The sequence below is a fragment of the Neophocaena asiaeorientalis genome, unplaced genomic scaffold, assembly GCF_003031525.2.
Source record: "Neophocaena asiaeorientalis asiaeorientalis breed wild unplaced genomic scaffold, Neophocaena_asiaeorientalis_V1.1 scaffold225, whole genome shotgun sequence".
Lineage (NCBI taxonomy): Eukaryota > Metazoa > Chordata > Mammalia > Artiodactyla > Phocoenidae > Neophocaena > Neophocaena asiaeorientalis.
In genome coordinates, this window is record NW_020172364.1 from 4,416,225 (window position 1) to 4,429,697 (window position 13,473).

General features: G+C 36.8%; 1 protein-coding gene across 1 annotated transcript in view; it reads left to right on the forward strand.

The window, feature by feature from the left end:
- The window catches only part of MAP3K13 (mitogen-activated protein kinase kinase kinase 13), a 161,613-nt gene that overhangs the window by 121,414 nt on the left and 26,726 nt on the right, over positions 1-13,473 (forward strand). Inside the window, exons 4-6 of the mRNA XM_024768525.1 lie at positions 4,018-4,201; positions 8,472-8,663; positions 12,904-13,062. Coding sequence (XP_024624293.1) covers positions 4,018-4,201; positions 8,472-8,663; positions 12,904-13,062 — 535 coding nt within the window. The remainder of the gene's footprint in view (positions 1-4,017; positions 4,202-8,471; positions 8,664-12,903; positions 13,063-13,473) is intronic.

Consider the following 13,473-nt stretch of genomic DNA (forward strand, 5'->3'; position numbering starts at 1 on the left):
CGATCAGGACATTGGAACTGGACAGAGAGGACTAAATCACATGAAACAATTTTATTTCTGGTAGTCAGTTCTAGTAAAAAAAATTGATGGAAAGGTGGTTGAAGTATTACTTTACACTCTGTGTTCTTGAATTACCAATGCCGGCCCCTTTATTTTTCCATGGACAATTAAGATTTGGTTGAACATAGATGAATTAACACAGGCGTGAGCTACTGTTGGTCAAGGAAATTTTTGTTATTTATTATAATATCAACCTTTGGTATTTGAGTGCCAAATATATTTATCATTTGTATTTTATTTTATTTATTTATATTTATATTTTTATTTATTATTTTTTTTTGAGGTACGCTGGCCTCTCACTGTTGTGGCCTCTCCCATTGCAGAGCACAGGCTCCGGATGCACAGGCTCAGAGGCCGTGGCTCACGGGCTTAGTTGCTCCGCGGCATGTGGGATCTTCCCGGACTGGGGCACGAACCCATGTCCCCTGCATCGGCAGGCGGACTCTCAACCACTGCGCCACCAGGGAAGCCCTATTTTAAAATTCCATAAAGACTTTAAAAATGGTCCACATCAAAAAAAAAATCTTTAAAAAAAAGAAGAATAAAAAAATGTTATTATATAATATTGGCTACATTCCTTGTGCCGTACAATATATCCTGGTAGCTTATTTATTTTATACGTAGTAGTTTATGCCTCTTAATCCCCTACCCCTATCTTGTCCCTCCCTCCTATCATTTGTATTTTAATACTTCATTTATTTCTCATTTTATAAAAATACTAAATAATAATTATTATTTATAAAATATATAGTAAATTACAATATAAACATTATAAAATTATGTAAAGGGATTCCCTGGTGGTGCAGTGGTTGAGAGTCTGCCTGCCGATGCAGGGGACGTGGGTTCGTGCCCTGGTCGGGGAAGATCCCACATGCCGCAGAGTGACTGGACCCGTGAGCCATGGCCGCTGAGCCTGCGCGTCCGGAGCTTGTGCTCCGCAACAGGAGAGGCCACAACAGTGAGAGGCCCGCGTACCGAAAAAAAAAAGTAAAAAGAAAGGATTATTTAACAAATTGTTTTTTGAATCACTAAATAACACTATGAAAAAAATTAATTTGCATCAGTTCTCATACCATACAACAAAATAAACTTCAGATGTAAAGGTTAAACTTTTAAAAAATCAACTATAGATCACTCTTAGAAGATAGATTAGGCAGTAGAAGAAATTGCAAAGCAAATGACAAGCAGCTATAAAAATATTTTGTTCAAATCATAATAAAATTAAAAGAAAAATGCTTTTGTAAAAAGCCTCTTCGTATGTGTCAAAGAAATAGAAAGCTCCTTTGAGCTTATGAGAACTGCAAGACCCTAATAAATAAATGGACAAGGGATAAATCTGATAATTCATACAAAGAAGATGTATTAAACAAATGTTGAGAAAATATCCTATATCACTGGCAATTAAAATAGTGCGAACTTATAAAACACTATTTTATACCTAACTAAATTAGCACCAAAAAATAATCGGCAACATTCATTGCTGGCAAAGTTGCAGTAAAAGAGACTTGCTCATACTTTGCTACTGTCAGCAAAAACTAGAAAAATCCTTTTGGATAGCAACTTGGAATGTATACCAAGAACCAGGAAACTATACTCTTTAACCTCAGGATTGAACATGAGGAAGTAATATAAAGAAAGAAAAAAGTATCAAATTTAACTTAGCAAACAAAAAAGTGGAAACAAGTACAAAAAAAGGTAAGAGGGTACAGTAAGTAACTATTAAGCTTATAATAAAAACTGTAAATACATGGGGAATACATAATATATGAAAAAAGTAGAAAAAATTATACATCACATACAACTCTGACATAGCTGTATACATATAAAGACTAAAAGAAGATGAAAACAATATGTGCTGGGATTTCAGATAAAATATGTGCTTTTCTGCTTTTTCTAGTATTTTCTAATGTTTTCTAGTACTTAACAGTAAATAAAGATTGCATAAATAGGAAAAAAGACAGCAAAAGACTGTCTAATTTTAGTAATTATGTATTAACAATTAGGGTATCTTGGGCTTTTATAGAGTTATTTGGAGAAATATTGCCCAGTTATGTTCTTGCTCAGAATCCAGTGCTAGTACCTTATTCAGCCCCCAGAATGGTCAAAATGACACTGTGTTTAGTTCTTCACTAGACCCCTAATGAGTAAAACTAAGTGTGCCATCAATACCTGTGTCCTATATGTGCCACATGAATAAGCCTATAGGGATGAAAGTCATTAGACGCTGTAAAGATACTAAAAGCAGTCATCTGTAACTTATTGTTTCCACCCAAACTTGTTTCTTTGGTGATTTCATATTTGTGAGCTATTTGTATTGTAGAGAGATTGTTTTTGTATAGCATCTATTCAATTTCAGTAGAGCAGAAACCTTTAATACTGCTCATACCAGAAGAATGGGACAAGTGCCCATGCTTTTAATCACCCTCACTATAATTTTTTCTGCTCTATGTATTTATATTTTAAAGGTCATGTTTTAACCTTTGTAATGAGAAACCACATTTTATTAAGCATCTACAGAATTTCTTTTCTGTTAAAGAAAATTAGAAAAGAGGGAAATGTAGTTCCCTTCTACTCTTTCTGCGCTTGCTTCATTGATGTAGTAGTGAGTTGATTTGCTTTCAAGACCAGAATATCTTCAAAGCTGATTCAACACTACTTTGTTCAGTGTTCTGCAAACAGTGGCCTTTAAGTGATTGGTGATCTGACAAGAATCTCTCATAACCTTTAGCATTTTCATCATCTTCTCCTCACTCTGTGGGGCTTTTAGCTCTTTGATGTTCATTTCTGACCAGTGCAGTGATAATGCACTGGCAAAAAGGATAATCAATGGATTGTAGTCGTCTTTTTAAGTTGCATGAGATTAAAGCACATATTGATTGAATTTTTAATCTATTTTAAATAGCATTTTATTCATTTTAAATGTAATATAGGCTGAAACTAACACAATATTGTAAATCAACTATATTTCAATTAAAAATAAAAGTAATATAGGCTTATGGTTTAAAATTTTTAATACAGAAAAGGATAAACAACATAACATGAATCATCAATAATGCCACCACTTAGAAATGACCCCTGTTACATTTTTGGTGCAAAAAGAAATTAAACTTTAAGAAAAACAGAAACTTGAAAATACTGCATCTATATGAGTAAGTATATTATGACTAATGACCCTCTCTCTCAAATACTTCATGAGAGATAATGTGGTATAGTAGAGAAAACACTGTCCCTGGATTCAAGCCAGTTCTGGAGTCCTGGGCCCTGTTTTGCCACTTACCAATTATGTGACCTTGATTAAGTTACTTAAGACATGTTTACCCTATGGCTTAGTTTTCTCATTTTTAAATAACCGTAATAAGGCCAGACTTATAGGATTGTTGTAAGAATTAAACACATGACAGATCTAAAGCACTATGCTAGTGTCTGGCGTATAGTAAGTGCTAAATAAAAGGTAAATACTAATTTAATTATTATACATCATTAGATCTTTAGGAGAGTATCACTGAAAATTCATTCAGCAAGTATTAATTGAGAACCTGCACTAGAAATTCAAAGAGGAATAAAGCAACACATAATGGGTGATGGGGTAGGGATGGTGATGTAGAGACAGATAGGTGAATTGACTGAACATGCAAGCTTCAAGTGAGGAGGTGGGGCTGTGGGAGTGTCAGGATGTGTTTTGTTCAGAGGTGATTATATTGGAGATCTCTGATCTGCTGAATTTCACGGGTTAAAAATTGATACAAACTAATACATGTGAATATCTTATCTATGGTATCAAGACCCATAGAAAGGTTATACCTTTTGGAGAGTTACCAGGTGAGAGACAAAGGATAGAGGTCATTTTGGGTGATGGTGAAGTTGGTCCCTTCAGAGTGGCCTTGTAGAATGGCCCCTGAGCATTCTACAAGGGGCCACTGAGATCTCTTTAAGCTTGTTTCTCACTTGTGTGCCTAGATACTTGGGAAGTGCCATTTGAGGAGATCTCAGAGCTGCAGTGGCTGGGTAGTGGAGCCCAGGGAGCTGTCTTCTTGGGCAAGTTCCGAGCGGAGGAGGTGGCCATCAAGAAAGTGAGAGAGCAGAATGAGACGGATATCAAGCATTTGAGGAAGTTGAAGCATCCTAACATCATCGCTTTCAAGTAGGTCAAGGCTTTTTTTTTTTTTTAAAGAAATAGAGAGATTTTCTTTCCTCCAGTATATACATTTAAGTTCCTGCTTTGAAAGACATGTTAAGAACACTCTACAGACTTAGCACTGTGCTAGGTGCTTTGGGAGGGTACCAAAGAACTATTATATTAGAATCATGTCTTTAAGGATTTTATAGTCTAATAGTTCTTTTTGCCAGAGCACACACTTCTTGGAAGGGATGTATGTGGGACAGAGAGGGAGAAGGTAGATTCCTGCCAAGCAGTCAGATCTGCTGAATCAATGTCATTATCAGTAGGACAACAGAGGCTACTTCAAGATAACCTGAACATCCTAAAATTCAGTTAAGAAAACAAAGCTAACATGTGAAGTGATTAGAGAACAATTAGTTCCTTGTAAATAGAGATGTATTTTCTTACTAGTTTCTATTAGTGTCCGTTCTTAAATATCAACTTGTAATAACAGGTACCTTCAGAGTATTTCTCCCTGCCTCAGGTTTTGCCAGATCCATTTTCAAAGAATGCCAAACACTCAGCTTTCTAAATCTAATAATAGTAGAATTAGTGATGATAGTAAGTTAAATGCTATATTTATTTCACAAAGTGGTTGTTTTCAAGAGTATGTGAATATATCTTTCTAGTTTAGTCCCTTATCTTCATAATATTGACAGGGATCCCTAGCAAAATGGAAAGATTCAGAGGTAAATTTGTAGAAGGCACCAAACTTGGCAGTGCTGAGCTCTGAATATGTATAATCTCTTCTCCCTGTACTCTTCCCTTGAGTTCCTTCTCTTACCAGCCTTGAAATTTTGCCCTAGGCTTGAACAAATGAATAATGAGTGGCTTAAGAGGAAGAAAGGTGAAGAACAGGAAAGAAAGCCTTTAGGAAGGAAGAGAGATTAGAAATTAGAGCTTCTTGGTATATTTTTATATAATATATATTGAATTTATATATATTTCAATTCTGGAAAATAGTATGACCAATAAGCCTATAGCTAAAAGTAGAATAACTTACAAATTCTCCTTTCCTAACCTAGGAGGGACTTCCTCCAGCCCCCAAGAGGAATACTTTCCTCAATAAAACTCTCATTATAAAGCTAAACATGTCATGCAATAATTTCTAATTGGAAATATATCCCCAAAGTAAGGAATAGAAATCATGGGTACAAGTTTTGTAGAATGGGTTTAAATGTGTATTGAGGTTGAGTTTTGATTCCCAAACAAGACCCCTTACTTTGGAAAGGGAAAGAAGTGTGAAAAGAAGAGAAGCATTCAACTGGGATACTAAATGAAGTCCTTGGATTCATTTCCTTGTGGAAGGAACATCCCTGCAGAGGACATGGGAGAGAATTTCAGTTGCTGTAGTGATTCTATTATTGGTTGCCCTAGGAGGGCCAGGAGGATGTGAAACTAAAACAAAATGCTATCGAGACCAATTATAATCCTTCCCAAGATGATAAGTTTCTCAAGACAATAGGAGGATTATTTTTAAGCAGACAAGTCTGTCAGAGGCTCACTTTCATTCATTTTACTTCACTGAGAGGATCATCATTGCAGTGTGGTTACCCTCGTAAATGGAAGGAAGAGCCTTTTATTTAACTAAACTTTAAGCTTAAATCACTGGTATGCTAGGTTTGAGACGCTGAATGTTCTATAGATGAGCATGGCCTTTTGGCCTCCCAAAGTGAACTAGGCTATGAGTCTCAGGTAAGAGGGCTTTCTAGCAAGAGGTCATGGGTTACTGAAGGTAGAAATGTGTCCTCAGAGGATGAGTGCGAGAAGCTTGATTTTTCCTTCCTTTCTTTTGTTTCTTCCTTTTTCCTCTGAGTCTTTTCCCCGCTTTACCCTCTGACCCTCCTACCTGCATATACAGTTTTCAGCATTATGGATAAGTATTGCTCTGTTGGTGTCCAACTCTTTAGGCTGAAGATGCTTGAATTGTCTTTACCTCTACATGGAAAACAATAGTGAGACTGTGTCCCTGGCCCATTACACCATGCTCTTGAGGCATTGTGCAGTGTTATGTTTGCAGCCATCTGTGCCATGTGTTGCTTAGCCAATGAATCATTCAGAACCGTCTGGAAGATATGAAGGCATGATTAGATTTTAGTACATCTCTCTGGATACTGATTTCTGTGCTTTCAGCTTCTTTTGAAGTTAGTAAGAACCATGTACAGAAGGGAAGTGCAAGAAAGGAATACTATATTCTCTTTTTCTTCCAATTTTTAAGCAATCTTTTAAGAAAACCCAACCTACCTGTTCCTAATGGAATTGAGTGCCAAAGGGAAGAAAAGGTAGCAATTAGAAGTGATTATAGAGCTGTTATTTATAGCTACTAAGAAGCCTTGTCATAGTACAGGGCTGATGGAATGATTGCTTCTCATTTGTCAGTCAAGAAAGACGAAAAGTGTATAACATATCGCTGTTAGGCTCTTTATGTCAATGTTTGTCTGACAAGTTAAAACATACTTGAGTAAGATGCTGAGTAGTTTCAAACAAATATTTGTTTTGATATTCTTAAGCACATTACACTATTTCTGCCCTTATTCATTATTTCTCTGTAGTAAAAATTAAATTGTCTGTTGCTGTATACTTGTGCTCCACTGAGGTTTCCTGAAAGTCAAGTAACAGAAACTTTAAAAATTTTTTCTTTAAAAATCAAGATGAGAATTCTGGGGAGCTTAGAAAATGATAGGAGAGTAATAGAAATAGCTTTGCGGCATTTGACAGGCACATCAAGGCAGGGAAAATAAAAACTAATTATACTTATTCATAATCTGCCGTTGTTATAAGACTTTCACATGATTACAAGTCACAACCTCTAAATTCTTTCAGCACTTATGGCAGCCTAAGAGATAGGACATGAATTGGTAGCTGGCTGAGGACTTTAGCTGGGAGTCTTGTAGGTAGAATAATGATATTCCTTTGGAGGAAGGCACACGTATCATTAAGAAATAAGACACAGAATTGCTCATGATAATTTTTCTTCTCTTTTCTTTTCTTCTCTTTTCTTTTCTTCTCTTTTCTGATTCTCAGAACAAAACTGTGAAGATGATTTTCCCACTTTTATAGGATAACAGTATTAATATAGGAATCCCCAATATGCTTGTCTATACAAACTTTTAAAAGCTGGAAGGGAGGCAGTGTAGCGTAGTTAAGTGGAAAATCATGGGCTTTGAAGTAGACAGACTGGATTCGAATCCCAGCTCTGTCATGTATTAGTTGTATGATCCTAGGACAAGTCAGTTTTCCTCGCTGAGCTTTACCTGTAGAAATGGAAAAGATAATATCTATCGTACAATGGTTTGAGGCAGATTAAATAAGACAATTAACTAACATGTAAACATTCCTGACAAATAGAGGATGTTCTTTCGTGTTAGTACCCTTCCTCCTACCCCTTGCCTCTGTACTTGTTTGTGCAAAGGCTTTATCAACAAAGAACGTTCAGGTGAAGTTAATATTTGTCAAGGACTTGCTGTGAACTTCTAAGCTATGTGGTAGAAAGAAAAGTACTTGAAGACCTTATCCTTTAAGGAACCGATAATCTGTACAGGGAGAGAAAAATTGCATATAAAAAACAAATATGTAGCATAGGAAATTAGAGAAGAGAAAGATTTTTTTTTAGACTGGAATAATCAGGAAAGGCTTCATAGAAGATGTAGGAATTGATGAAAATAGAGGCTGCATAGGTGTATAATACATTGTGTAACATTATTTTTGTTCTAAACAGAAATGTTTTTCACCTACTCTATAACATAGAAAATTGATTCTTTTGGTCCTCAGTCTAGTTACCTTAAATTTGAGTAATTTGAAATTCAACAAATAGTAAAAATAGCAATATTTTATTTGAATTCTCTCTGTACACTATATATAAAACTTTCCATTTAATTTTTAAAGGAAGATATTTAAATTATTCTTAACAATCTAAAATATCCAGCCTACACAAGTCTCAGAGAAAGATGCTCTTTGTTCTAGAATGGAATGGTCCCCCAGAAAAAGCACCGATATAGCATAGCATATAGATATCTAAAGTGAACAAAACAAACTAAAATTGTCTATGCGCATAACAAAGAAACATGTAGACTAGAGGGACTTAAATGGTAATTTAAGGATCAGGAAAGAGTATATGCATTTTTAAAATAATGTGGACAGAGAACTGGTCTTAATTATTAAATTTATTAAATATTCTTAAAATATAAATATGTATACATATATGTTTATATGGATGTGTGTACTCATGTACATGTCTGTGTTTTCTTGAAAGGGGTGTTTGTACTCAGGCCCCATGTTACTGTATCATCATGGAATACTGTGCCCATGGACAACTTTATGAGGTTTTGCGAGCTGGCAGGAAGATCACACCTCGATTGCTAGTAGATTGGTCCACAGGAATTGCAAGTGGAATGAATTATTTACACCTCCATAAAATTATTCATCGTGATCTCAAATCACCTAAGTGAGTTCTGGAGCTAATTTTTCAGCCATTTTGTTTTATTGTTTTGAAATATGGAATTTTATCAACCATAGTCGAAGCTTTTGGACATCATATTTTCAGTTCAGTTTAAATTAGCACAGTGGATAACTCTATTTGCATGTTTGGGGGATTATTGTTAACCTACTTACCTATATGGCAGATATGTCCAGGCACCTGACAGTAGTTTTCCCTTTTTGTTGCCTTTTAATTGTACAACTATGAAACAAAATATATTAACTAAAGTATTCACTTTCCATCATCTCAGATAATTAATGCCAGACTTTCCCATTGGAAGGCTTGACTTGTTTTCCCAGTGTGTTCCCCCCAGAAAACCAATTTTTTAAAAACTGAGTTTCAGAAATATATACAACAGGATAAAAATGGATAAGAAACAGAGGCAAAGAGAAAATAAAAACATTAACTAAAGCTTGTTCACAAAATGTATACCATAAGATTCTGTACAGTTGTTAGAGGTGGCTTATGAATTTGGCTTTGAGCTTCGTAGAGTCTAAGCAAAGAAGGAAACAAGGTAACGAGGTTCACAGTGCTCATTAAATAATATAAATTGGTTATTTAAGAGAAGCAGATTGGCATATCCCAATGATCTGTGTTGTTCTAGGGTGTGATGGCTTAGGAGTGAATATGATTTGAACCTAATACATTTTTAGAGGGTGTCAAATTCAGAACCAGGCAGATCCATCTCCTGACCCTAAACATGGTCCTAAAGTAAATTGCTTGAGGAAATTGGATCCCAACGATTACAGGTGGGGAATTTTGAAGTGTGTCCATATTTCATTGGAGATCAAAGAAGCCTAACTAAAAGAATTGTGGGCTGACTCACATGATAACTTCTTTTTGAAAGGGCTATTTTATCTTAAAGATTATGAGTTTGGAGGAACTAAGGTGATTGGCAGTGGAAAGAATCAGAATGTGTGAAATTCCTTAAAAATGTATTGACTTAAATAACTTTGTCTGTGTTACACATAATAAAAAAAAAAGAAAGAAAAGAAAAGAGAAGCAGTAACCTGTTTTCAAAGTGATTCTTTGGCTACCAATAACCACTTCAAAAGGAATGTTTATTCAGTTCCCCAAAATGCATGAAGGAAGGAAAGGAATTGATTAAATGGTATACTTCAGTGTAGCCCCTATTTTTAAACATTATTTTCATTATTTCCCACCACATTTTTGTTTAGAGAAGCAGAGAAGAATTCATCTTTATCCAAAAACATATTTGCATAGTGCTTTCATGGTTTACAACATTTTAAAATATCCATGATCACATCTGCTTTGATCTTAGCAAAAATGTATGGAATAGATGTAACAGATATCATTTTATGTAAGAAAATCTAGAACTCAGAGCCCAAAGTCATGGAGCTAGGACTTGAACCCAGAACTTAGCCCACAGACCACTGCATTCTCCCTCATCATGTGAAGATGAGGGATTCACAATTAATCCTGCCTCTTCTCCATGGAAGATACAAATCTGTCCTTGATTATCAACTTCAAAGCAGCTCTTATTTATCACCATAGTTCTCAACAATGTTTATTATAGCCGTTAGCTCACTGAACAACCTTCTCCTTGCTTTACTTGCAAATAAACTTTATTACAGTGTTCATTCCTTCTGTTCACATTTTTCACACAATCTGTTGCTTTTGTCATCCACTGCATACACATGAAGTACACAAAATACTTGCCGAAGACCTCTTTTCGGTACGCGGGCCTCTCACTGTTGTGGCCTCTCCCGTTGCAGAGCACAGGCTCAGCGGCCATGGCTCACAGGCCTAGCCGCTCTGCCGCATGTGGGATCTTCCCGGACCGGGGCACGAACCTGTGTCCCCTGCATCCGCAGGCGGACTCTCAACCACTGCGCCACCAGGGAAGCCCCCAAAGACCTCTTTGAATGGCCTCCTTCTTAACCACCTTGTTCTCTTTAAGAATTAATTTTAGGAAATTCCCTGGCAGTCCAGTGACTGCCCCGGTTCAATCCCTGGTCAGGGAGCTAAGATCCTGCAAGCCAGGCAGAGCGGCCAAAAAAAAAAGAAGAAGAAGAATTAATTTTAGAGGAAGAATTCAGGAAATTTTAGCATATGTAAATCACATGCTACTCTCTTTAACTCTTGTCATTTAAAAATTAGAGCAGGCACTTCCCTGGTGGTCCAGTGGTAAAGAATCCGCCTTACAATGCAAGGGACGTGGGTTCGATCCTTGGTCAGGGAACTAAGATCCCACACGCCGCAGGGCAACTAAGCCCGTGCGCCACAACTACTGAGTTCGTGCACCTCAACTAGAGAGCCTGCGTGCCGCAAACTAGAGCCCACGTGCCCTGGAGCCTGCGCGCCACAGCTAGAGAGAGAAAACCCAGACTCCACAACTACAGAGATGCCCACGTGCCGCAACGAAAGATCCCACATGCCTCAATGAAGATCCAAGTGCTGCAACTAAGACCTGATACAGCCTAAAATAAATAAATAAAATAAATCTTTTTAAAAAATAAAAATTAGAGCAATAAGTTTGTTATCTAGTAAGTCTTTCCCTCTGCTATCAGTACCATCCCGAACCTCCAGCAGCCTTGGCCTCTTTGGGTTCCAAGCTGACACTGAGAAGACAAAGGTCAATCTGCTGTAAAGAGAGATTTCATTACCTGCGTTAAATCCTTAGGCTGTGTGACCCCAACTTTGTCTCAGAAGCCTTCACGAAAGTCCCAACGTTGTATCTTTTCTAGTCTCCTCCCATGGCTCTTCCCTCTTGTCATACTAACAGGTCCCATAATGAGCAGAACAAAAGAGGCAGAAGAGGAAGCTTCTAGTGTTTTTCTTACTAGGAGCTTATCACCTTTTTTTACTTTCAGCGTATATGAGACCAGCAATTCTCCAGTTATCTCACATATCCCATGATATTTTAATCCTTACGCATTTTCACCAAGACTGACATGATTAAATCAAAATTTCTAAATTATGTAAATTTTATATGTCACGTACAAAACCAGGGTTAAGATGTGGATGAAGGTATTTTAAAGCAATCATAAGCAATGAACTGTTTGGTAAAGAGCCATCTGACATTGGCGGGGAGGGGGGCAAATGTCAAGTTCCTAGTTCACATAGAGGAGGAAGGAGACTGAGAAGTTTTCTGTTTTCTAGCCGCCTCGATTCTGATACTATTTGAGTATTAAGACTTCATGTTAAAATTAAGTCTGTATATCATTAAGCCTCTGAAACCCTAACTCATTAACATTTTAAAGTTCTAAACAGGTTATTTCAAGTGAATTCAGTCTAGTGTGTGTGGATGCTAATTCTCTGGATTTGACTGGCACTAGATTTTATTCACTTTAAGGCTAGCAAAAGAAGTTTGCCCCAAGTCACAACCCAGATCACTGTAACCAGTATAACATGACTTGTGTGGAATCTACCTAAGCTTAAATTTATTCCTGCTTTTCCTTATCAACATTAATGGAATCCCAGCATACTTATTAGCCTTTTATAATAATGAATCCCTTGTGTCATGGTGCCATGCATGATTTTAGTTGGCCATCATTTAAACAGTGTTTTAAAAGAAGTGTTTTTCCTGTTGAGTTGTCTGAGACCAGCAAGGATGAAAACCAATGTTTATGGAGATGGGTGCTTTACATATATTACCTCATTTAGTTCAAATGAAAATCCTATGAGACCATTATTACAGACCCATAATCCCTCATCCAAAGCTCTTGGTGTCAGATGATTTCAGAAATGTAACATAGGGCATTTACCTTACACCCCCAGCGAAGTCTGGGGCCACATCCTATGATCAGCCACATTCATAAATCTGCAGCAAAACCTTTGACAGTCGCACAAAGTGGGATAAGTTGAGTTTGCTTTATATATATGAAAAAATATTTATAAAGAATTTTTGGAGATTTTTGAATTGTGGATAAGATACTGTGACTTGAATTGTCTCCATCTTACAGATGAGAAAACTGGCTTAGAAGAATTAAGTAATTGGCAAAGGTCACACAGTTAGCAGTGGTGGAGGCAGGATAAAACCAGATGTAGAAAGCCCACTATGCTATGCTACCTCACAAGTATGAATGATGCTGTTTGTGGTGTGTAGCTAATGCCCCAGTAGTACTGGAACTCGAGAGCTGAATTCTGCAAGGTAGGAGGCAGCAAACAAAATCTTCAGTTGCCAGTTAGTCGTGCTTTTCATTAATACTAACGATCTGGATGTTTTCTTTATTTCTTTTTAAAGTGTTTTAGTGACTCACACAGATGCAGTAAAAATTTCAGATTTTGGTACATCTAAGGAACTTAGTGATAAAAGTACCAAGATGTCCTTCGCTGGCACAGTAGCATGGATGGCGCCAGAGGTGATACGGAATGAACCTGTCTCTGAAAAAGTCGATATATGGTGAGTGGTGCCATCTGTGCCAACCAGAAAGCCTGTTCCCACTTTCACCCTGTTAGCGCTTTCCTCTTTCAACACGTCTACTTTCCCAAAATATTCTTTAGTATTACTCACTTCTGGTTGATTTCAGTCTCATATAATCTGAGGTACTACCCAGCATGATCATCACACCTGGTAAGAAGGATTGGGGGAGAAGGAATTAGGGTGAATATCCATTCAGTAAGTCATCAGTTTGGGGGACTCCCAGAGAATATGCTGAACTTTCTGGAAAACTAAAAGTTCACTTTATATAGCCATTTAGTATAAAAGTCTTTCTGAAATATACTACATAATTTTCACCTTCTTTAATAAAATATGTTGAACAAAGTTTACCTATTCTTGGTGACTCAGACCATCATTGGGTATATCAGTGAT